The sequence below is a fragment of the Otolemur garnettii genome, unplaced genomic scaffold, assembly GCF_000181295.1.
Source record: "Otolemur garnettii isolate 467f Iridium unplaced genomic scaffold, OtoGar3 scaffold00074, whole genome shotgun sequence".
Taxonomy (NCBI): Eukaryota; Metazoa; Chordata; class Mammalia; order Primates; family Galagidae; genus Otolemur; species Otolemur garnettii.
The window spans coordinates 9,698,739-9,724,356 of NW_003852469.1; the positions used below are offsets into that span (position 1 = coordinate 9,698,739).

The 25,618-nt window shown below is 41.1% G+C and overlaps 1 protein-coding gene across 2 annotated transcripts in view; it reads left to right on the top strand.

Moving 5' to 3' along the window:
• PSD3 (pleckstrin and Sec7 domain containing 3) overlaps window positions 1-25,618 on the top strand; it is a 470,121-nt gene that overhangs the window by 429,583 nt on the left and 14,920 nt on the right. For both annotated transcript variants that reach the window (XM_023515535.1, XM_023515536.1), the window contains exon 15: window positions 13,568-13,711. In XM_023515535.1, coding sequence (XP_023371303.1) covers window positions 13,568-13,711 — 144 coding nt within the window. The remainder of the gene's footprint in view (window positions 1-13,567; window positions 13,712-25,618) is intronic.

The following is a 25,618-nucleotide window of genomic DNA, read 5'->3' on the forward strand; positions in this document are numbered from 1 at the left end:
CTGGCCCTGTCAGGGGCATATTGTTCAAACGGGACAGAAATGCCATGTGTTGGATTTCACACACCATAGAAGAAATTGACACAATTGAGTCATGGTAGGTATGACACAGTCTTTAATTTTGTTTCTAAAATTGATTAGTTTACTAATTAATTCATCATAATTGCCAGGTTCCTTTTCTTTCTTTTTTTTTTTTTCCTATCTTTTTCTTTACTAAGAGCGCCTCATTTTTAAATGACTGGTGAATGTTAGGGTGATAGCCTGACTTGGTAGCAAGCTTTTCATTCATTCATTCATTTGTTGATTTATTTTATTGAGCACTTATATGAGGAATATAAAAATATTTTGGGGGATCCACACAGTACAGTGGGGAGGGCCTTCCCATCCCCGCAGGGCAGAGCTGAATGGGACATTTGAGTTTTCTAAGCTAATCAAGGTAAAGTGCACGTGAACTCTATGTCAGATGTATTTACACAAACATTCTTCGGTTAGCAGTTTAATCTTGCTAAAAAAAATACTTTATCTTGCCCCTCTCCACTTGAAACTGTTCTGTGGGCCAACTGTGGTGGCTCACGCCTATAATCTTAGTACTCTGGGAGGCTAAGGTGGGTGGATTGCTTGACCTCAGAAGTTCAAGGCCACCCTGAGCAAGAGCAAGACTCTGTCTCTACTAAAAATAGAAAAACTAGCCAGGTGTGGTGGCATGTGCCTGTAGTCCCAGCTATTTGAGAGGTTGAGGCAAGAGGATAGATCACCTGAGCCCCGGAGTTTGAGGTTGCTGTGAGCTATGATGCCATAGCATAGAGTGAGACTCCATCTCCAAAAAAGAAAAAAAAAAAGCTATTCTAAGGACATTCCCTATAAGCCATATTTGCTGATTTTGTCTGGTGCCCCAGCAATTTCCCCATTGCCATTGACTAGTTAAAGCTTTTGGAAGCTGTTTTGTTTTTGTTTTATTAGATCAATTTCTTTTTTTGTTATAGCATCAATACACACAGTAATTCTGTGAACATATTAAAAAACATTGAATTATCCACTTTAAAATTTTATTTCAGAATATTACAGGGGTACAAAAACTTTGATTACATAAATTGCTTTTGTGTTATCTGAGTCAAAGCGAAGTGTGTCCATCACCCAGGCAGGAAACACTGTACCGTACCTCTTAGGTGTGAATTTACCCATCCCCTCCTCCCTACAATGTGGGAACAGCCTGAGTGCCCATCAGCACATGAGGAGGTTAACAAAATGTCTTATACGCATACTAGAGAGGTTACTTTGATATCTTTGTGAATCTCTTATTGCTGCAATAACAGAAGTAGTTTTATCTGGACTATGATGCACCAAGTATAGGTATTAAGTAGCTCCCACACACACCTCTAATATCATGATTGTTGTGCATTTATTTAATAAATGTGTGTCATGTGCTTGCTGCACATCACGGACTGTTTTAGGCCCTGGGGCTAAAAGACAAATGAAACCCAGAAGGATGAATCCAGAGCACTGTAGGGGCACAGGAAGGGACCTTGCCTGGCGTTGGAGGTGAAGGAGCAGATGTGATATCTAGCAGGAAGCTTGAAGGGCAAGAAGCAAAGAGGTGAGGTGTAGGATGAGGTAAGGGAATGATTCAGCAAAGGAACAGAGGCCTGGGGAGAGAGCACCAGGTGCAGGACCCACACTGCCTGTGACCTCAGCGTGCTGAGAAGCAGCAGAAAATGCACCTCTCCAGAGGGGAGCAGAGGCTGAGTTACAAAAGGCCTCATTTGGCATGTGGAGGATTTGGGGTGCTTCCGTGGTTCCCAGCATCCTCCAGATAATTATTTGTAGCAGGAGAATAATGTGATCAGATTGATGCTGTAAAAATTTTTCTCACTGTAGTATTAGGGAAACGGGTAGAAGTTGGTACTAAAAGCAGAAAGGCCTATTTTAAAAGAAGTTTCAGCAACCCAGAGGAGAATTAACTTAGTTGTAGAAGAAATGGATAGGATGAAAATACCGCAGAGATCTTGAGAGTGTGGGATGGATGGTTCTAGCTGTTTGCTGACGTGGAGGGAGGAGGGCTGTCACTGCAGCTGGGGCAGCTGGGTTCTGTGGTGTGCCTCACTGTACCGTCTCCTGGTTTTCCCCCATTGCTTCTTTTCCTAGTCCTTTCTGAAGCCTTTTCTTTTTTCTTACTCCAAATGTTGCAGTAAGTAGGGCCCAGAAACAGACTAAGACACGTGAGAAGCAAAAGCAAAATTTGAAATAAATCACCAAAAAGGGAGAACTGCATGCCAAGTAAAGGGGGCAAAGCTAGATGAAAGTAAGACAAGAAGTACCTGTCAGATTAAGTGGCTGAAAGGTCACTGGATAATCCTGGCAAGAGTAGTTCCAATGGAATGAAACTGCTATCTCTGATATCATGATTATCAGAGAGAACAGGAATTAGGTTGATCTTCCTTGATAAGGGAATGGAAGGTACTAAGTTGTAAAACACAAAAAGACTAGTAGGAAGAAAAGAGGAGATGTGTTTCAGGAAAGATTTTTTTTGTTCTGTTTTGTTTTTTAATTCACAATTATTATTAACACGCAATTATTACTGGATGCTTACTGTGTACACATTACTATCCCTATGCAGTTAATACATTATCAAGCATGCTGTTAAGAGTAGAAAGGGCCAAGCCAGATCAGCTTAGAGGACAGCATGGCATTTTAATTTTTAAGGACAATAAATACTCTGAGACTTTCAGAGAAAGGGAAAGCTTTTATTGGTGGCCAGAAAGTACACTGGCTGACTTCTCCACCTCCCCAGCTCAAATATAAACTATTTAAGCAAATGCATTTCCCCGTATTAAATTTGGGGATTTAACACACACAATATATCACATAAACAGTAAAGAGCGTATATCCCATAATGGCAAACCTCATTGTACAAGGTAAGGGGAGGGGAAGAAAAATCAAACTAAAAGCAAAAAATAACTTCAAAAATTGAGTTTTGAGCCAGGCATGGTGGTGTGTACCTGTAATTCCACTACTTTGGGAGGCGGAGGCAGGAGGATCACTAGAGCCCAGGAGTTCAAAGCTGCAGTGAGCTATGATCATGCTACTGTACTCCAGCCTGGGCGACAAAAGGAAACCTCATCTCTTAAAAAGAAGAAAAAAAAGAGTTGTGTTTTATTAATTTTACTAGACTTCCCACTTGCTATTTTTCGATACATAATGTCTCACATTCACTTCTATAAAAGATCCAAGGGAGAAGGTGAGTTGAACTAAAGATGGACGTTAATAAGTATGTCGTTCTCAGAAGAGTTACATAGCTTAAAGCAACATGATGACTTTTCTTCCCTCACTGTGGAATCTGCAGTTCTGTTTGCTTTCTGCTTTGAAAAGTGTCCTGCTTTCCTATTTATGTATGGCCAATACACTAATAAGACACATACACGTGAAAATGAATGGGTTTATCTGTTTGTGTGGGGTTTTTTAGAAGTTTTCTTTATATATTTGCTATATCAATTCGATTTAGTGACAACTGATAGTAACTGTCATTTATCAATAACAATATAGTGGAGATTTTCTGTATTTTTTTTCCTCTTAAAATTAAGCATTATGACTAGTTTAGCTATGAAATCACTTCGAAGTCGGATTGAGTATAGAAATTTTAAGTCTTTTAAGTCTTACCCAAGAAATCTATTTCCCAGAGAAGTTTAAACACTGTTTTTTATCATTTACAGATGTATTTAAAGTAGTTGCTCGTCCATGTTTGTGTGTTTTTACCAGAATAGGCAAGCAAGCACCTTTATCAAGGCAGATAAGAATCTTATCTGGGAACTAAAAATAGAATGCATTTTTTTTTATATTTTTCTTTGTTTGGGACATAAAATCCACAGAGATGGAAAAACTGTATATTTAGTATGATCAAACCGATAGATTAAAGATTTTAGACAAGAAAACAACCAAAAAGAAGCATCCTCCACTGTTCCCTAAAACAAGATGACCATGCTATGTCAAGAATTTAACCACCTTGGAAAGGACTAAGATGATTTCCCCTTTCAGTTACAAACACTGACTCTTTGTAGGCCTCAGTTTCCTGTCCAGAAAATGAGAAGATGGTTCTGAAATGTCTTTAAAGGCTGGGTGTGGTGGCTGTAAGCCCGACACTCTGGGAGGACAAGGTGGGTGGATTGCCTGAGTTCAGGAATTCAAGACCAGCCTGAGCAAGAGCAAGACCCCATCTCTGAAAAACATAGCTGAGTGTTGTGGCAGGTACCTGTAGTCCCAGCTACTCCAGAGGCTGAAGCAAGATGATCAATAGCTTGAGCCCAAGAGTTTGTGATTGTTTTGAGCTATGATGCTATAGCACTCTACCATGAGTAGAGTGAGACTGTAAATAAATAAATAAAAATAAAATACAATCTCTTTAAGGGCTTTTCTATCACCAACTGTGTATTATTTCTTTGCCCAGGTCATGATGTTTATTTCTTCAAAAGATTTGTACCCTTGAGAAACAAACATGTAAAGTTAAACATGTGAGAGAGAATAGGCTATAAAGATGGAGAGAAGAGTCAGGTGTTTGCTGTATCCTTGACTTCAGATAAAGGCTTTGGGGGGGATATCTGCACTGGAGTCATAGTGCACCCCCAGAAAACCCTGGAATATGTATCCCCAGCAGCAGTAACCATAGCAAGGTTAAGGGCATATTTAACCTTGGCACCATTGACATTTTGGTCTACATAATGCTTTGTTGCAAGTGGATATCCTGTGAATTGTAGGATCCTTTGCAGCACGCTCAGCCTCTACTTAGTAGAAGCCAATAGCATCACCCCATTTGTAACAACCAAGAATGTCTCCAGACATTGCCAAATGTCTGCTGAAAGCAAAATCTATCCCACACCCACTGAGAACCATTGTCTAAGCCCAGTGGTCCTTAATCTGTGAGACTGGCCGTCTTCCCGTTCTTCATAGCCTGCAACCTGGCTCCAGCTCCCCTAAATGCCAGGACCTCTGGGATAATTTCAATTTACAAAATTCATGTATAACAATGTGAGTGCCCAGCTGGAAAAAAATGATAAAGTGTTAGGAAAACATTAAACGTTTAATTAAAAGGTTGTTTGTTACTTTGTAAGACGCATTGTTCATCACCCTGTCGTTTGTGGGCCTTTCCTTAATTTATTCTTCTATGTAAAACGCATTAGCCTTAATTATTAAAATTGATTATTGCCAGGGCACCATGGTTCTTTCTGAACAACCCTGCTGTGTGGGAGGAATCACCTTCTTTGTTTTTCATGGCAGTGTTGCCAGAATATATTTTTCTACTGCTGTTGGCTGTGGGAATTTTTACTGGAAAATTCATGTTTTGTTTCCCCCTCTGGTGTGGCTCCCCCAACAGAGTCTTATGGTCAGCCCTCTCAGGATCTGGGCAGGACCTCCCTTTCTACCCACCAAGCAGTCACTTTCAAAACTGGATGTGCTCAAGAATTCTCTGGGGACTTGTATAAAATGCCCACATCTCTGCCCCTTCGGGTTGTTCAGGTCCAGGTAGGGCCCCAAGACTATGAATGTTTCTAGTACAGACCCAGTACCTGGCCATAGGGTGGTGCGGGCACACTTAGACACGCTGCAATAATCTCTACCTCCCTTAAGTCTATCCTTCTTTCTCTGGAGACTTGTACCCTGGAAAGTCACCATCTCCTCATATCTAGGCCTGTTTCCTTCCTTGGATTCCAGCCATTCTCTTTACAAAAGTTGGAATCAATGGATAATCACTGAACGTTGTTTGGGTCCAGCCTTCTGATGGACACTGTCAGAAACACAGGGAAGTGTCCTGTGTGTGCTTCTCACACTGACGTAACCCCCTGCTCCTCATTTTATCCTGTGACTTGACCATGAGGTGGTGGTGCTAAGGGACAGACGGAGGTAGACATGAGGGGCTGTGGGACTTAGGGGAGGAAGTCATTGAAATTGCCTCTTTCCTTGTCCAAAAGCATTACATCGCATCCTACCTGCCCAGTCCATCCTTATCTAGCCCAAAGGCCTGTTACTTTGATCCCTTAAATATCCTTCGTACTCTAGCCACACTTCTTCAGATTTTGTCATCTTTTACCTGGATCTCTGCTCTCATAACTTTTTTGATCATTCACATTATCAATATAAAATATTTGAGCAGGTATGTTCCAGTATCATGTCTTACTGTCAACCCCAGTAGTAAATATTAGTAAACTAACATTTTAGAGTGCTCAGATTTATTTTTAAGTTTAAAATTTTCCCCAGTGCCTTAGGAATTCATTAAAAATCTTTTAGAACTCATAAAGAAGTTCAGCACAGATAGAGGACGCAAGGGTTTTTATAAAGTAGGTGAATTATAGCTCACTACTGACTTGAAAAATTTTCCGCAGTGGATCATCCTGCATGGGATACACACACACCACACTTGGGAAAACTCTGACCCGCGTTATCTCTGTAAACCCTCAAGATTTCTCTCCCTCTAATCTTGACCAAGCTGTCCTTCACAGTCGTGGCTGACATAGGATTCTAATTATGTCACTTACCCTTAACTGGCTCATTTTTTCCAATCCAGATGCAGTTCAGACTCCTTGGCATGGCCTTAAATGGTGTCCACACTTTTCCAGAATAGATTTCTTATGTGTTTCTTACAGAAACAGTGTTTAACATACATGAAGTGCTTGATAAAATAATAAATGATGTGGTATTGTGCCTAAGCTCATTAAACACTGTGTTAATGGTCTGAAGCTAACTTAAACATGAAATGATGGGGAAAAATGTCTTGGATGGTGCTTTCAGCAACAGCCCCCTTCTAACTAACTCAAGGGCAGATGTTCTTTATTCGAAATTCGATACCACTTGAGTTTGGTACAGCTCCAGTTTTTAGTAGATTGACTTGTAAGTGGCTTTGCCAACTCCTGGAAATGTCATTACTTTAAATCTTTCTTCTTTAAGACAGAACAGAGGAAAGAATCTGAGACTCCCCCTCTTTACCTTCACTTAAAAAAAGAAATCCATGTGTTCAGCTCTCATTTACTAGGGGATAGATAGATATACACACACGCAGCCTCATATATACATAGATCAGGTAATATATTAGTTATTGTGAGCATTCTAAAAAGTAGGTAAGACATGATGCTGGCTCTCAGCTTCTGAGAGCTTAAGGTATTTGTTAATGTTAGGCAGGTAACATCTGTAAGCCCAAAACTGTGCAACAGACCATCTTCCCTACTCAGTCCTGTACCAGACACTGGAAGATTTAAGAGAAAAGGACAAAATGGAAGGGAGGTAGGACTGTGGCTGTTCCATTTCTCCCAGCACCAGGATAGTGAGTGCCTGGCAGGCAGGGGGCTCAGTGAGGGTCCGTGGCTGGACAACTGTTTTCTCCTCCCCCTGGTGCTCTCAAGACCCCTTTTTCCTCCTTTCCCTCTCTTCTGCATTTCTCTGTCACCATTTCCTTTTGTTTTCACAGCTATCTTTCATCCTGCTCTCTGTGATAAATCAGTCTTATGCTTGGTATTAAGGGATAAAGAGCTGGCTTCTGGACCTTGGTCCAGGGTGTGTATCAGGACAGGAAGGCTCCAGCTGTGGCTCAGCCCTTGACCCACTGCTGAGGACCGCGAGACACAGCAAGGGCTTGAGCAGCCTAGTTGCCTGTTCCCAAAGCCTCATCACTTAAGCAGTACTTTCTTATGAGATTAGAGCTTGCTATTTTAAAGGAAAATAGGACATTTCCCTCAAAGTTCTATATACGTAGGGAAAAAATAAATTTTTAAAAAATTTAATTGACACATAATAATTACGTATTTTTATGGCATGCAATGCAATGTTTTGACACATGTATAACTGTGGTGTGATTAAATAAAGCTAATTGCCATATCCATCACCTCATATACTTACCATTTTTTTATGGAAAGAACATTCAAAATCTCTTTTAGCAGTTTTGAAAGATATGGTACATTACAATTATGTATAGTTACCACGATACTCAATAAAACTCTTCAACTTATTTTTCCGGTCTGACTTAAATTGTGTGTCCTTCTCCCAACATCTCCCCAATATTTTGCCTGCTCACCTCCGTCATTCTCCTACCTGCTTCTATGACTGCTACTGTTTTAGATCCCACACATAAGTGAAATCACCCAGTATTTGTCCTTCCAGGCCTGGCTTGTTCATCCAAGTCGTTGCAAATGACAGAATTTCCTTCTTTTTTTAGGCTGAATAATACTCTGTTGTAAATAGACCATATTTACTTTACCCATTCATTTCTTCATGGACACTTAGGTTCCTTCCTCATCTTGGCTGTTGTTAATGGTGATGCAGTAAGATCCTGATTTCATTTTCTTTGCCTGGATACTCAGAAATGGGAATTCTACATCATATGGCAATTCTATTTTTAGTTTTTGAAGAGCCTTATACACTTTTCTCCAATGGCTGTACTAATTTACATTCCCACCAACATGAGACACATCCTTACCAACACTTGTTACCTTTCATCTTTTTGATAACAACAATTTAGTAGGGATGAGATGATATTCCATTAGGGTTTTAATTTGTGTATCCTCTGATGTTGAACATTTTTCTTTCTTTTTTTTTTTTTTTTGAGACAGGTTCTCACTTTATTGCCCTTGGTAGAGTGCTGTAGCATCATAGCTCACAGCAACCTCCAACTCCTGGGCTTAGGTGATTCTCTTGTCTCAGCCTCCTGAGTAGCTGGGACTACAGGCGCCTGCCACAACGCCTGGCTGTTTTTTGTTGCAGTTTGGCCAGGGCCAGGTTTGAACCCGCCACCCTCAGTATATAGGGCTGGCACCCTACCCACTGAGCCACAGGCCACAGGCACTGCCTGACATTGAGCATTTTTTCATGTATCTGTTGGCCATGCATCTGTATGCCTTCTTTTGAGAAATGTCTGCTGAAGTCTGTCTCAGTCCATTTGTGCTGCTATAACAAAATGCCCAAGACTGGGTAATTTACAGACAACAAATTTATTTCTCCCTATTCTGGAGGCTGAAAGTTCAAGTTCAAGGTACCAGTAGGTTTGATGTCTGCTGAAAGCCTGGTCTCTGCTTCCAAGATGGCACCTTGTTGCTACATCTTCCCAAGGGGACAAATGTTGTATCCTCATTTGGAAAAATACAAGGGCAAAAAGGGGTCTAAGCTAGTTCCCTTCAGCCCTTGCATAAGACAATAACACAGTCACTTCCCAAAAGGTACCACCTCTTAATACTAACACAATGGGCATTACGTTTCAACATGAATTTTGGAGGGGACACATTCAAATCATAGCAAGATCTATTGCCCATTTTTTAATTGATTAATTTGCTTTCTTGTGATTAAGTTGTTTGAGGTCCTTTAATATTTTGGGTATTAGCTCTTTATCTGAAAAATGTCAGTATTAAATGACATCTGAAACTTGTCTTTTAAATAAATTTTATTACAATTTTATTGCATATATTATTAAAAGACTTATCTATTGTAAACCTGTTGACATACAGCCAAAACTGTTTTTCTTGCATCTAATATCATAATGATACTTTTTAAATTGTCACTTCCTAACTTTAAACAATTTTGTTAAGCTTATGCCATTTCCTATGTTTTTGCCCTTTCTTTAAACTTTGCCAAATAAGGTATTTCTCTGTCCTTTCTGAAATGCCTTTTACTTGTATTGTCTCATAAAAATCATATGTATTCATTCCTACAAAATTGTAAGAGCAAAGACCAAAGAGAGAAAAAAAAAATGGGATTCCTACTTTGTCTTTCTTCATTATGTCCATTACAAATTCTCCCTTCCCGTACCTCTTATTCTATTCAGGCCCTCAATGGACTGAATGATGGCTACTCGCACTGGGGAGGGCCATCTACTGATTCCACTGGTTTAAATGCTATCCTCATATGGAAACATCCTCAATGACACACCCAGAAATGATGTTTAATCTGGGTACCCCATGACTCAGTTAAGTTGGCACATAAAATAAACAGTCACACCCTCTAAACAGATACTTTAAAACATGACCCTTATAAACCCAAGAAGTACATTTTTTGCTGTATTTATAAAGAGGCCACACCAGAAAGCACAGTTCAGCAAATTTAAAGAATTGCATGCCACGTGCAGTGGCTCATACCTGTAATATTAGTACTTTGCAAGGCCAAGGTAGGAGGATCACTTGAAGGCAGGAGTTTGAGACCAGCCTGAGCAACCTAGAGGGAGACCCGTCTCTACAAAAAATTTAAAATTAGCAAGGTATGTAGTGACTTGCACCTGTAGTCCCAGCTATTTGAGAGACAGAGGTGAGAAGATCACATAAGCCCAGGAGTTCAAGGTTACAGTGAGCTATGATCACATCATTGCACTCCAGGATGGATGACAAGAGTGAGATTCTTTGTCTCTTAAAAAAAAAAAAAAGTCAAAACTTCATTTGTAATTTTAAAAAGTACAAAAATAAAAAGCCTGTAAGCAACCTAAGTACTCTTCAACAAAATTTTAGATTATCCTACATTCAATGGGTAAAAGGCAGAAATTAGATCATACATGTGTATAAATCTTAAAAACATACTGAATGGGAAAAAAACAAGTTACATAAGGAAGCCTTAAAGTAGTTTTTATACAAAGTGTAAAAATAAAGACATACTTCTGTATTTTTATGGTTACATACCCTCGTATATGTATGGCACTGGAAAAGAATAAGTATGTACATGCAGAGTCAAATTATTTATAACATTTTATTTTCTTAAACTGGGTATTAAATACTGGGTGTTTTTTAGATGTCATTCATTATGACTTTTTGTATATATGAAACATTTTATTTAAAAAGGAAGAAAAATACATCATGTTTTTATTTTTCGAAAGGATGTAGTCACCAAACATCTTTTGTCAAAAAAAATCTATTAAGTAATTTACATGTTACATACACAAAGTGAAACAACTTAAAATTCTATTAAGTAGGCTCGGCGCCTATAGCTCAACCGGCTAAGGCGCCAGCCACATACACCTAAGGTGGCGGGTTCGAATCCCCAGCCCGGACCCGCCAAACAACAATGACGGCTGCAACCAAAAAATAGCCGGGCGTTGTGGCGGGCGCCTGTGGTCCCAGCTACTTGGGAGGCAGAGGCAAGAGACTCGCTTGAGCCCAGAAGTTGGAGGTTGCTGTGAGCTTTAATGCCACGGCACTCTACCCAGGGGGACAGCTTGAGGCTCTGTCTCAAAAAAAAAAAAAAAAAAAATTCTATTAAGTAATTTACATGTTACATACACAAAGTGAAACAACTTAAAATTCTATTAAGTAATTTCCATGTTATATACACAAAGTGAAATAACTTAAAATTCTGTTAACTAATTTACACATTACATACACAAAGTGAAACAACTTTGAAAGAAATAAAAACTATCAATATAGGCTATCTTAGCTCAAGCTGCCATAAGAAAATACCATGAAATGAGTAACTGAAACAGCGGGCTTTTATTTTCTCACCCATTCTAGAGGCTACAGGTCAAAGATTAAGGTGTCAGCAGAGTTGGTGTCTGGTGAAGGCTCTCCGCTTGGGATCCAGATGGCCACCTTCTTGCTGTGTCTTCACATGGCCTTTCCTTGGTGCATGCACACAGGGAGATCGCGATCACTGGTGTGTCTTCCTATAAGGATGCTGACCCTTCCAGATCAGAGCCCCACCCTTGTGACCTTGTTTAACCCTACTTATAATAACTCTTTAGTGGCCCTGCTCCCAAGCAGCGACACTGGCACTGGTGGTTAGGGCTTCAACATAGGAATTGGGGGATGGGGGGAGGCACATTCAACCTATAACATAATCATAGTCTCCTTTGGGAAAATACTATGTAACAGATGCATGAGAAGTTGTAAATAAAAGTCACCGGAAGCATTTTTCATCACCTTTCAGATTTAACAGGATACAAATAAATGATAGGTTTGGAGGTATAGACTCCTTCCTTAAATCTCAAAATTGGTTTGTTTTTGCCCCCAGACTGTTTGTTTTTACTCCCATCCTTCTTTGAGTGTTTTCTTATAGATTTAAAAATTAACCTTGTCGTCTTTAGTTCTCTCCACATTTTTCCAGTGGTATATTCTGCTATTTTATTTTTTATTGTTTTCTTTATTCTGCCTTTTATTTTTCGTTCTTTTCTTCTGTTTTGGTGGTTTTAGACTTGGAACTTTTTCCCCCTTGTTTGACTTTTAAGAGGTCACTTTTGCATTATTACAAAAGTTCTTAAATATTACATGTGACTGATAATTTCAGGATATCTTTTTTGGAATTTACAATGGTGTTATTTATATAATCTTGATTTAGTGTCCAGGCTTATTCATTGTCTGGTAGTCTTTTTAATTATTCCCCTCATTCTACTATAAAACTTATATTTTGAAATTATGTTGGTGTTATACAAAATATCTTCATTACCTGACCTAATTTGTTCTTTTTCCTTTACCTTTGTCCTTTATACTGTTGTATATGTGAAATTAACACTTAAGAATTTAATTTGTGTGTGAAAGTGGAACAATAAGCAATCATGCAATTTCAGGAATGGAAGAGAATTTCAGTGTCTTTGATTCAAGAATATTTTTTTAAATGCTGCCATAAAGTTCAGTAGCATATCTTTTTAGGTAGCTTATTGCTGAGATGATATAAGTGGTTCCCCTAGAATAGCCTTTGACTAAAGACCAACCGTATTGGTGGATGATGCCTGTAAGAATACGATTGGCCAAGCACGGTGGCTCACGCCTGTAATCCTAGCAGTCTGGGAGGTTGAGGCAGGTGGATTGTTGAGCTCAGGAGTTCAAGACCAGCCTGAGCAAGAGAGACACCCCATCTCTACTAAAAATAGAAATACTAGCATAGTGTGGTGGCACATGCCTATAGTCCCAGCTACTCTGGAGGCTAAGGCAAGAGGATCTCTTAAGCCCAAGAGTTTGAGGTTGCTGTAAGCTATGACAGCACAGCTCTCCAGCCTGGAGCAACAGAATAAGACTTTGTTTCAAAACAACAACAACAACAAAAAAAACTGCTATTAAGGCAGTAGTGAATACTATGGAGCAATAGGGTTGAAGGAACTAAGAATCGCTGCTTTGGAGAGGGAAAAAGGCAGAGATAGCTATATTTTTTGCGATATCATCTGACTGGTTTCAGAGAAGAATCATTTCTTGATAGCACTGCTTGTCTCAGTAAGGGAAAAGTGTGCAGATACACAGTTCATTCTTTGTGATGGGGAAACTGGCAGCATTGCTGAGTGGACATGAAACAGGAGCCAAAGGATGTATGTGGCTGGCAGGATAAGTGCTTAACTGCTCAGCTGGTGACTTGCCTCTCAAGGTATTTCATAAGTAGCCTGGTCCCAACACAGTGGCAATTACACATGATAAAGAGCTCGGAATCCATGTGGTTTGTGACCCAGTGAGGGAGGCCAGCCCTGGGAAGAACCATGGGAAATATCCAAACCCTGGCATGAGAACGCTGGGAAGCAGTGGCAGCCCCAGGGAACTGTTGTAATGAATTAAAATCATTCGATGTAGGGATTTTGAAAATGCACTGTGCTTTTATTGTTGATAATTTTTTGGACACTGAATGGCTCCATGATTTCCTGCAGGAGGAGCAGCTGAAGTCTCATGAAAGCAAGCTGAAGCAGATCACCACCGAGCTGGCCGAGCATCGCTCGTACCCCCCCGACAAGAAGGTGAAAGCTAAGGATGTAGACGAGTACAAGCTGAAAGACCACTATCTGGAGTTTGAGGTATGTGGGACCTCGGCATTAGCGATGCTCATAACTGAGTTATTCTATATGTGTCCACGAAGCATCATTGTTTTTACAGTTACTGTAACTGTGGGCAACGTGCCTTGGCCCTGGCTCCACCCTAGGGGCTCCTTCGCATGGGCTAGGTCAAGGTGGCCCTCGTGCTTATGAATCTATTTAAGTGCCAAATAAATATCAAAGAGTAATTCCCAATTTATGTACTTAGGGCAAATAGTGTGGCTGTTTGGAAGAGCACGTGCCTCCCAGGAGGGCAATGAAAGAAAGAGCAGTAGAGGTCCATGCCAGGGTGGACAGCTGCTTTCTGTTTCCCTATGTCTCCTCCTGCAGTTTGAGTTAAAAAAATAAATAAAGTATAAGGAATCAAATGAGGTACAGGGTGATGTGAAACATCAGCTTTTTCCTGCCTGTTCTTGATGACTCCTGGATTGATAAATTGTGGTACATCCATATACTATAATGAGTGTGGTTATTAGAAAGAATGGTGAAGGTCCAGGCATGGAGGCTCATGCCTGTAATCCTGGCACTCTGGGAGGCCAAGGCAGGTGGATTGCTTGAACTCAGGAGTTCAAGACCAGCCTCAGCCAGAGGAAGACCTTGTCTCTACTAAAAACTAGTCAGGTGTCGTGGCAGGCACCTGTAGTCCCAGCTACTCAGGAGGCTAAGGCAGGAGGATCACTTAAGCCCAAGAACTTGAGGTTGCTGTGAGCTGTGGCACCATAGCATTCTACCCAGGACAACAAGAGTGAAACTCTGTCTCAAAAAAATAAATAAAGAATGGTGAGGACCCATGTGCCCTGGCGTGGAAAGGTGGAAAATGTCAAAGCCATTGGCTAGCTATAGATTTCCCAATGTTTCCTTTGGCTAAATTTTCTCCCAAACTAGAGTCAGGATTATCCAGGACCCATGGGACTTCTGCCTCTAGCCTCTAGCCACCAACTTCAGGCATTTAAAGTGTTTTCTTTTGAAGTAGGTAGCATGTAGTCTAAAACAAATAATTCTTCACTTATTTCTTTCTTTGTTGGGTGTGCTGGCCCGTCTGTAGCTCTCCTTATTGGTTGTAACTCTGTTCCCTTTTATTTCCCATCATTCCTCTCCTTCATTTCCATCTTACCATCCTATTTCCTCTCCTGGCTTGAAACTTACAATCACCCGAGTGCCCCGATGCTGGTGCTCCGTCTCTGCAGTGTCTCACACCGACCCCTCTCTTCCCACGGCATTGCTTTTACTCTGCCGCTGCTGAGTCCTGGCTTGCTCATCTTTTACCCCACCTGTGTCTCCTTTCTTCAGTTCATCCTTTTGCCAGTTATTTCTGTGAGGCTCGACCCAGATGCTGGCCCAGCTTGGTTCAACAGCTATCTTTGGTTCCCCACCCCCACCTGTGTACCTTCTCAATAAACTCCCAGCACTTAATCTGAGAGTATTGCCTTCTCCAAAACATCAGTCTTTCCCACACCAGCGTCCATGTACTTTAATAACATTTCTTCCCACTTTCCCCAGACACACTTTGATACCTTTGTTCATCAAAACAATACCTTTGTTTGCTTTCTTCTGCTGCAAAGGCTCTTCCCACCATTCATTTCTAAAAGCCCTGATGGTCTTTCCAAGTACAGCCGATATCCCTCCTAGGAAAAACCTACTCTAAGTCTACCAGCTAGGATTAATCTGTCACAGTATTTGCTATGATTTCAGTCTATCTTTGGGTGTGTAGTGGATTCCACAATCCCTGCCCCTGCCTGAGACTGGGAGCTCTTATAGGGCCGGGGCCTCAAGTTCACTCCCAGACTTTCTCTGTGCTTGCTGAATGGGTTGAGTAGGATTTCATGGAAGCGTCTCTTATCCAATGTGGCATTTGGTTCAAAAGATAGCATTTCTACTACAGAGCCAACATACTAGTTTTCTTCATCATCAGACAAGATTGGCAAATGGCAATACCAAGTGAAAGCTTTCTTTTGGTAAAGGCAAAAAATTGTTAAACAGAAACTGTGAAAGGCTTACCAGTAAAAGACTTGGAAAAAAATTAAAAGAAAAGAGAAACAACAAAAAAATTAAGGTACTCGTCTTCCCCAAGACTCCTTCATTCTTGGGAATGAAGTTTAGAGTGAACTTGAGGTCTCTGCCCTGAAGAGCTCCCAGTCTCCATGGCTCAAAAAGCAATCATTATTCTTCACACTTCTGGAGTGGCTGGAAGCCAAGAGCCTGTTTCATTTTACACATGCTAATTAAATTTCCCAACACCTCAGTCTCTAAGTCTACCAGCACTCTGCACCTTGCTCCAGCTCTTGACTCTGAAAAGGAACAGCCCGTCCCTAGGAGATGGGGTGGCCATCAGACCGTGGGGAGGTTGCCACCACTGGAAGCCCTTCTGCTTTTGAATAGATAATCATGCACTTTTTCTGAGAACATAACCTAGCAAAAGCCAGGCCTTTCATCCTGACATGAATTTAAACCAAGCTTTGCTTTCATCACATCGTCACCTGGAAGAGCATGAAGATAGCATTCCAGGACCCTTGACTCATTAAATTCAGACTCATATGCTAAAACGTCAAGCACGTTGACTTACCTGTCAAGCTCATTAGCCTGTGTCTACTAGGAAGGTGAAAGGTACTTCATTTGGCACAGATGTCACCTAAAAAGAGTTTTACAAAAGTAATGCTTCTTAAAAAGTGAAGTGTTGGGCACAGTGGCTCACGCCTGTAATCCCAGCACTCTGGGTGGATTGCCTGAGCTCACAGGTTCAAGACCAACCTGAGCCAGATCTAGACCTTGCCTCTGAAAACAGTCAGGCATTATGGCAGGTGCCTAACAGTCCCAGCTACTAGGGAGGCTGAGGCAAGAAAACCACTTAAACTCAAAAGTGTGAAGGGCATCATCATAGTGCTGTGAGCTATGATGCTAGGGCACTCTACTGAGGGCAACAGAGTGAGACTCTCTCAAAAAACAAAACAAAACAAAAAGTGAATTGTTGTTCCTCACTAGGTTAAATTAGAATCGAACTGGTACAATCACATAAAGTTCCCTTTCCTATTATTTTGTGTCTTGTGAGCACTTGTGGAGAGTGTTTACACTTCATAAGCAATATCCCCTGAGCACGGTGCTCCACTGCCTAAAAAGGGAACGTGAGAGTTACCTTTTCTGTGTTTTGTTCACAGCTCAACCCCCAGCTTCTAAAGCATTGACTAATTGATAGATATACATTGAATCAATTAATGAAATTTTATTACTGCACATAAAAGATAACATCTGAGGAAGTAATTCTCTGAGAAAGCTTAGTATTCTTTTCGTAAGACATGCAGCGCCCATGAAAACAAATCCAATGGGCAGACGAGAAGAGATAGCAGTCTGCAGGTGGGCACCCTCGGATGGGCAGAGACAGGAAGAGGGGCTTCAGTCCATCTGTTATCATCAGGACAGAATCACAGACCTGAATGAGCTGTCTCACTTGTCCCTGTAGTAGGTCATTACCAGGAAGGCCTCCCCTGGTGTCAGAGCAACTCTTATAATTTTCCCAAGTCTTAGTAAGGAAAACCACCTGTCATTTTGGCAGAATAATTAGCTGTTAGTGATAACACCAGGAGTGTCCCTAACTTTATACATTGCATTTGTTTATATCCCAAGTTGCTTTAAGTACAAACAATTCTTGGTGGTGAGCCAAATTCTGTGCTCATTCTGTGTCTTAGAAATTCTCCAAACTCTGGCTGACAATAGTAATTAGAATTCTGGTAAATATATAGGTTTTTTTTTTTTTTTTTTTTGAGACGGAGCCTCAAGCTATCCCCCTGGGTAGAGTGCCATGGCATCACGCTCACAGCAACCTCCAACTCCTGGGCTCAAGCGAGTCTCCTGCCTCAGCCTCCCAAGTAGCTGGGACCACAGGCGCCCGCCACAGCACCTGGCCTTTTTTTGGTTGCAGCCATCATTGTTGTTTGATGGGCCCGGGCTGGGGATACGAACCCGCCACCTTAGGTGTATGTGGCTGGCGCCTTTAGCCGCTTGAGCCACAGGCGCCAAGCCAATATATAGGTTTTTAAAAACCTACAGACCACAAAGAGACTTCCATCTTGACCTATTAGGAAAAGTTTCACTTTTACTTATAGCAGCAAACTTCATTCGGAGTGGGCTATCTACATTGATAGTTAATTAGAGAAGAAGAGGGGGTTGCTTTGTTTCTCACTGAATTAGTACCCTGAACTTGTGGCTGCTATTTTCTCAGAAGAGTTCCCTTGGAATATAATCTCCCTTTTGAAAGAGTTGTTAGGCCTCTCGAGTCTATGTTGAAAAACTCACCATTTTCCAATTTCATGAAATAAATATCAGACGTCGCCACATTTCCTTATAAACTGACTAATGTTACTTTCTTCAGTTCACATTTTACTTAAAAATATTTTAATTGATCCCTGTGCTTCTGGTACCTTAACTTATGAAGATCTGAGGCAGATGGGTAGTTTGTATCAGACAAAAGAACATCCAGGGCTCTAGCCAGTCAAACCACAATAGGGTGAGAAGTGCTTAAACACCTGGCCCTTTAAGAAACAGCACCGTGAAAGAAATTCCCTTGATAGCAATGTAGTTGGCCCCAATGTTATGGCCTTATGCTTTTATAAAACAACAGCTAGAAAGAGAAGATATTGTTGATTCCAAGATATATTTTATGTACCACTTATGCTGTTTGCAGTAGATTGAGTAACTTGGTCTTATGTTGAGTCAAATCTGAACAGGGAGAGAGGGGAAGCTGCTGCAGCCATATTAACAACGGGGCTGGGCTGTGACCGATGTACTTCACCAGGATTCCTGAAAGTCAGGGAAATAGCCAGCTCCCAGGGGTCATTGTAGAGCCTGGTGGAAAACTATGGCCACATAATGCCAATGAATTTTCCATGCCCAGCAGACCTGATGTCAATGTTTTCTCTGGCCGGCATATTGCTGAATTTGTTTTAATTATAATATAATGCATTTAGAAAAGACAAGCAGTCTCTTTCCTACTACTCTGTACACATCTAACAGCTTTTCACATTTGTGTCATTGGCCTGGTCCCTTGAAGCCCTTTGAGTTTGCAAACCCTGCTGCAGAGGCTACAGCCAGCTTTATATGCTTTGAATATTAGTTAGATCTTTGAACATGGGCTTGGAGTTAACTGTGCATTCATAGTTTAAAAGAGCATGCTTCTAGGTATATGTATTTTTCAGGTTCTAATCCAGCAGGGAAAAGAGAAAGTCTAATTCCCTGACAACTAAAACCAGGGACTTAGAATAAAGGTCCCTTGACCTAATAGGCTAGGATTCAGCCCAATGCCCACGCCTAAACTGCGACACAGAGTAGCATATGCTTATGGCTTAAGACAGTTGGGGCCCACACCAACCACATGGCCAGGAAATTCAATTTTAGGAACAACAAATGTCCACTATGATGAGGCATGTAAACTTCTTGGGACACAATATTTAAAATCTAAGAAATCTGGGACATGATGCATCTTTTTCTGAATGTCTAGTTTTTGAAGGGATGTAAATGGCTTGAGCCCTTCTCAAATCGATATATTTAAGAAAAAGAATACATTCCATACTGACTCATTAAGGAAAACCAAAAACAACTCCCATCTAGAAGCACACGTAATATACATTTCAAGTTGTAAACCTTAGTTTTATTCTTGGGTGTGTTATCCCTTAGTAGGTAGATGGGTAGTTAATTTGATATGTCTCATTTTGAGCAAGTTCTCTGGTCGTGGTCATAGCCCTGTTCCTTATATTATTTATTTTTTGTCAACATTGGAGAACTGACTTTTGTATTAGAGACCTCCCTATGGACTATTTTTCCTTTATAGGAGCAGTGCAAGGATATATCTCAATACAGTGCCCACTGTCACAAGGCAAACTCACCCTCTGGAGCAAAATTATCTAGCTAATAAGTTATAAGTGGCCCTGATCATAAAAATACAAAGATAGCAGTTATTTCCTTTTTTCTCCCTAGTGAAAACAGAAAAGAAATTCCATTAACCTTCTTAAAGAAGATTGGTAGCGAGAGTCCCAATCTTAGTAACCAAGTCTAGGCCAGAATCAAATACCATCTCCTTTACAAAAGAAGTCACAAAGGTGATTGGCATCTGGTTCTAAAGAGCTGAGATAGTGCAGATTAGTAGAATTTGGGGGAAATTTTAAGGGTTTTCTTTCTTTCTTTCTTTCTTTTTTCTTTTGAGACAGTCTCACTTTGCCACCACCAGTAGAGTACCATGGCATCATAGCTCACAGCAACCTCAAACTCTTGGGCTCAAGTGATTTTTTTGCCTCAGCCTCCCAAGTAGCTAGGACTATAGGTACCTGCCCCAACTCCTGGCAATTTTTAGAGATAGGGTCTTGCTCTTGCTCAGGCTGGTCCCAAACCCATGAGCTCAGGCAATCTACCTGCCTCAGCTTCCCAGAGTGCTAGGATTACAGGCATAAGCCACCATGCCCGGCCTCAAGTGTTTTCTTTTTTTAATGGAATGCTAGGTACAGACAATCCTTGACTTAAGATGGTGAGATGGTTTGACTTACAGTATTTTGACTTTATGAAGGTACAAAAGCAATATGGTTTTTTGTTTGTTTGTTTGTTTTTGAAACTGAGTTTTACTTTGTTGCCCTTGGTAGAGTGCCGTGACATCACAACTCACAGCAACCTCCAACTCTTGGGCTCAAGCGACTCTCTTGCCTCAGCCTCCTGAGTAGCTGGGACTATAGGCACTGGCTATTTTTTTTTAAAGACAGGGCCTCACCTTGCACAGCCGGTCTCGAATCTCTAAGCTCAAGCAATCCACTGGTCTCCGCCTCCCAGAGTACTCGCATTACAGGCATGAGCCACCATGCCTAGTTCAAAAGCAATATGTTTTCAATTTAGTATTCAAAAAATTACGTGAGCCACTCCGCATTTTATTATAAAATAGACTTTGTGATAGAGGAATTTTGCAACTGTAAGTTAACACAAAGTGTTTTTAGCACATTTAAGGTGGGCTAGACTAAGCTATGATGTCCAGCAGGTTAAGTGTGGATGCATTTCTGACTTAATATTTTCTATTTTCTACTTAATGATGGGTTTATTGGGCTAAAACCCTATCGTAAATCAAGGAACCTCCAAATTATGACTCAAACAGTAGCAACCTAAGGTCAACTGTTGTCTAGACACTCAGTCCAGTTAATCATAGAGACGTAATTACTGCATTGTCATTTAGAATTGCATTTTGTATTACATGATGAAAGAAGATTAAGAAGCTCTGAATTTTAATCTGTAAATGATGACAAGTGCCTTTGAAGGGAAGAAAACAACAGAATTCTTTGAACCACATTTTCAGTAAATCTTTGCAAAGAATTAGGGCTATACCTGAGAAGGCAGACTAGGCAGCCAGTCGTGGGACTTGAAGTGACTCCCTTTTCTTTTTTTTTTTTTTTTGGCTGGGGCTGGGTTTGAACCCACCACCTCTGGCATATGGGGCTGTCGCCCTACCCTTTGAGCTACAGGTGCCACCCATGACTCCCTTTTCTTAAATTTCTCTTTCATCATCATTTTCTATGTGTCCATTCTGATAAGGTTGACTCTTTTGAGTTATGTTATGATCTATAGGAAAAGATATGCTTAGAGATAAAATAGTAACACTTAAAAGGACTAGATGGAGTCCATTTTTGACTTAGCATTGTTATATTTGGCACACAGTTATTCTTTCTGAGTCTCAGTTTCTTGGTTGCAAAAATGAGATGGGATTGGTTGAACTAGTTGATAAGGTCCCCATATTTTTGAGGAGAATGGCACATTAACACCAGTTTGCTCCTTAGATTACCTCACTCTAACCCTCTAACAATGATCCCTAAGAGAGTTAACCATAGAATATTTCAATTGCAGAATGCTGGGTGATGTAGGCCAGCACCCTCTAATGGAAACATGATGTGATCTACCCATGTGTAATTTAAAATTTTCTAATAGCTATATTTCAAAATTAAAAGAAGGGGCTGTCGACAAGATGGCAGAATAGAAGCTTTCTACTGTCATGCCTCTGCAGACCATTGATTTAGACAAATATCCACGAACAGGAGTACATTTGTGGAAGTCTCAGAGGACTTTCAGCACACCACTGGATCACATAGTCTGAGAGTAGGCACATTGAAGAACATAAGAAGAATGGTTTCCCTTTACCTACGTCACCTCTACCCCAAGGCGGAACAGCTTACTGCCAAGAGAGCCTCCTCACTACTAACCTTCAATTTCTTCCATGGGGAAAGTGAGAGCATAATGAGTGAGCTCCCTTAGGCCTATAGGATGTTACCTAAAAGGCTGAACTGCCTTCTACCTCACCTAGAATACTGAAGTGATTGGCACAGCTTGGGTAGTTGGAAAAGACTAGAAACAGGGAAGAGAGGCCACTAAGCCTCCTCACTGCTCTGCAGAGAGTCCCGTCAGGAAGCTCTCACCAGTCATGTGGGGTCCCTTGCATGCAGAACCTTTCCCCCCGTGGCATACAAGCACTCCATGTGCTCTCTGCCCCACCACAGCCAAGATCCCAAAGCATGCCCCCATAGACAGCAAGTACAAGCCTCTTATGAAGCCACCCAACTCAATTTGCAGGATTTTGAGAAGGCACACAAACTTGAGCATTACAGGGCACCACCCTAGGGAAAACAGAGGGAGGCTCTCAGCACTTGGCCTTGCAAGATCAAGAGAAGATGTAGTCTTGAGAATTACTTCCAATTGGTAACAAGAGGTGTACAGTAGACACATTGATAGAAAAGGTCTGAGAGAGTATCAGAATGCCTAGCCAGGCCGTTAGGAGAAAGTATTCTCATCCAAAGACAGGGTGAGAGAGACTGGAGGAGATAACTGCTTCTTCAAATGCAAAACTTCTAAGAACAAGATGGATGAATGGATGGAAAGAAAGAAAGAAAGAAAGAAAGAAAGAAAGAAAGAAAGAAAGAAAGATAGATAGAACAGGATGCCACCAAGAAACACAATAATATTCTAGTAACCAATCTCAAAGAAATGGAGACTTATGAATTGCCTGAAAAATAATTCAGAATTATGGTTTTAAGGAAGCTCAGTAGACCATAAGAATACACAGATAAACAGCTCAATAAAATCAGAAAAACAATACAGAAACAAAAAACTTCCATTAAGAGATAGAAATCATTATTATCCCCAAAAGAAATTCTGGACCTGAAGAATACAGTGAATGAAATTAAAAATGCAGTAGAAAATGTCAACAGCAAACTTGATTAAGCAGAAGATAAAATCTGCAATTTTGAAGACATGTCATTTAAAAATGTCCAGTCAGTGGGGTGGGGGGAGAAAGAAGAATGAAAAGAAATAAAGAAAGCTTACGAGATTCACAAAACATCATCAAGAGAGCTAATTTTCACATCATAGGCAATAATGAGAGAGAGAGAAAGTGGCAGAAAGTTTATTTAAAGAACACTTATTTAAAAACTGAATACTTCCCCAAATCCACAGAAAGATATGAACATTCAGGTACATGAAGCTTAAATACCTCCAGTCAGGTTCAACTTAAAGAATAATTTACCAAGACATACTATAATCAAACTGTCAAAAATCAGACAAAGAGAATCTTAAGAGCGGCAAGAGAAAAGGAGTTGAGGAATGATGTCAGTAACATAGCTGATTAGAAGCATCTGCCACTCATCTTCCTCACAAAAAGGACCAAAGCAGCAAATACACAACTAAAACTTGACTGGAATGTTGTCAGGAGAGTGTTGGAATGGAGCTAGGGCATGGTGAAGGTCCCTGGGGTGCTCAGAAGTCCAGGAAGGCAGCATAGCAGGGGTAATAGGGCACCCTGCTCTGCCAACCCATCTCCCCCTCCTAGGATCAGCTCAGAGTCAAGAGAAAATTCCCCTGCAGGAGAACATATAAGCCCAAGATCCCCACCAGCCTTCATTGCCACTACAGATACCTGGATTCCTCACTACAGGAGAATACCACAGTCCTTTCAAGCCCTGAGCCCAGTCTGAGAGGCTGTCTAGAATTCACACAGCTGCATTGCCTCAATTAGAAGCACAAGTTGTTATGCACCCCTCATTGCTCCCTCATCACACAAACTACTGCAATATGCTGCCATCTTGAAACCAGATGTGCTACTGGAGTGGAATCCCACCCTGGGGTCCAGTAGCCACTGCTCTCTGCAGTCTTGGGGCTCTGCTGTCATTCCATCAAGCCCACGTAGGTGGCTGCAACACCACAACCCTAATACTCTGAACCAAGGAATGGTTGTGATAATCCTTGTCTCATTGAACAGCTACAAGCCCGTCACCCCAGTTAACACCCCTAGTGTGTCCCAGGTTGGACACACTTTTCAACCTGCAGAACCACTTTATGCCCTTGTGCCTGGCTGGAGGTACAGACCAGCAGACAAGCCTCCAGCATTCATGTCTCCAAGCCATGGAGCTGCAGCCTGCACATCCAGGCAAAGAAACAACCTGGTGGGCCTGCCTCAGGTGGACAACCCCCCTTCCGCCAAACTGACCAAACATCCATGATCTGGATATCCCTTCCAAAAAAAAAAACAAACCAGGCCAACCCATGCTTGAACCAGCTGAACCACTGCACACTCTTGAGCCTCAAGCCAGAAAGGCAGCCCAAGACACCCACCCTCAACAAACCTGTCCCTGAGCTGGTCAACCAGCTGTATGCCTGTGCCCCAGCTGGAGAAACAGCCTAGCTAACTCAGACCTAGTAATGGACTTGGTCCTGAACTGATCAAGCAGCTACAGGCCTAGACCCTTGGCCAAAATAACAGTCTAGCAACCCCACCCCTGGCAAGCTAGCCTCCAAGTTGGCTGACCAGCCATGTCACATACATGCTCCCAGCCGGAGAAACATCCCAGTGAGCCCACCCCAGGCAAAGCCACACTATCCTTGCCACAAATTCTCAAAGTTCAGGCCACTAAGACACTCAAAAACATCACTAAGCTGGCTTTACAGCAGAAGAAACTTCACAGATGTGACATTCTATGTCCATCCAGAACCAAAACCAGTGTGCCCCACCCAATTGGCACCCAGGACCCACCTATAGGAATAAGTCTCCCTACAAAACCTACTTCATAGAAGTGGAAGAGGCATTGTTCTACCAGTGTAGGGATACAACATACATGAAAAACAAAGGACACCTCCAAAGGAACAGTGAGTCTCCAGAAAGAGACACAAACAAAGCGGAATAAATGAAAAAAAAAATGAATTCAAAATAATGATCTTAAGGAAACTCAGCAAGAGATAAGAGAGTACAGACAGAGATAAGTCAACAAATTCTTATAAACAATTAGTGATCTGAATAAGAAATTCAAGACAAAGTTAGATATCATAGAATAGAACCAAATAAATATCTTATAACTGAAGAATTCAATAAATGAAATAAAAACACAATCAAGAGCTTCATCAACAAACTAGACCAAACAGAAGAATTTCAGAACTTGAGAACAAGTCATCGAAATGACCCAGACAGACCACAGTCACTCAACAAAACAAGTAATCCCATTTCATTGTGGGCAAGGGACTTGAACAGAAACTTCTCTGAAGAAGATAGGCACATGGCCTACAGACACATGACAAAAAGCTCATCATTTTTAATCATCAGAGAAATGCAAATCAAAACCACTTTCATCTAACTCCCATAAGAGTGGTTCACATAACAAAATCCCCAAATTACAGATATGGCATGGATGTGGAGAAAGGAAACACTTCTGCACTGCTGGTGGGAATGCAAGCTAATATGTCCATCTCTTTTGGAAGGAAGTATGGAGAATACTCAGGGATCTAAAGTAGACCTGGCATATGATCCTACAATTTCTCTGCTAGGTGTATATCCAAAAGGCCAAAAATCATTTTATAACAAAGATATTTACACCAGATTATTCATTGCAGCTC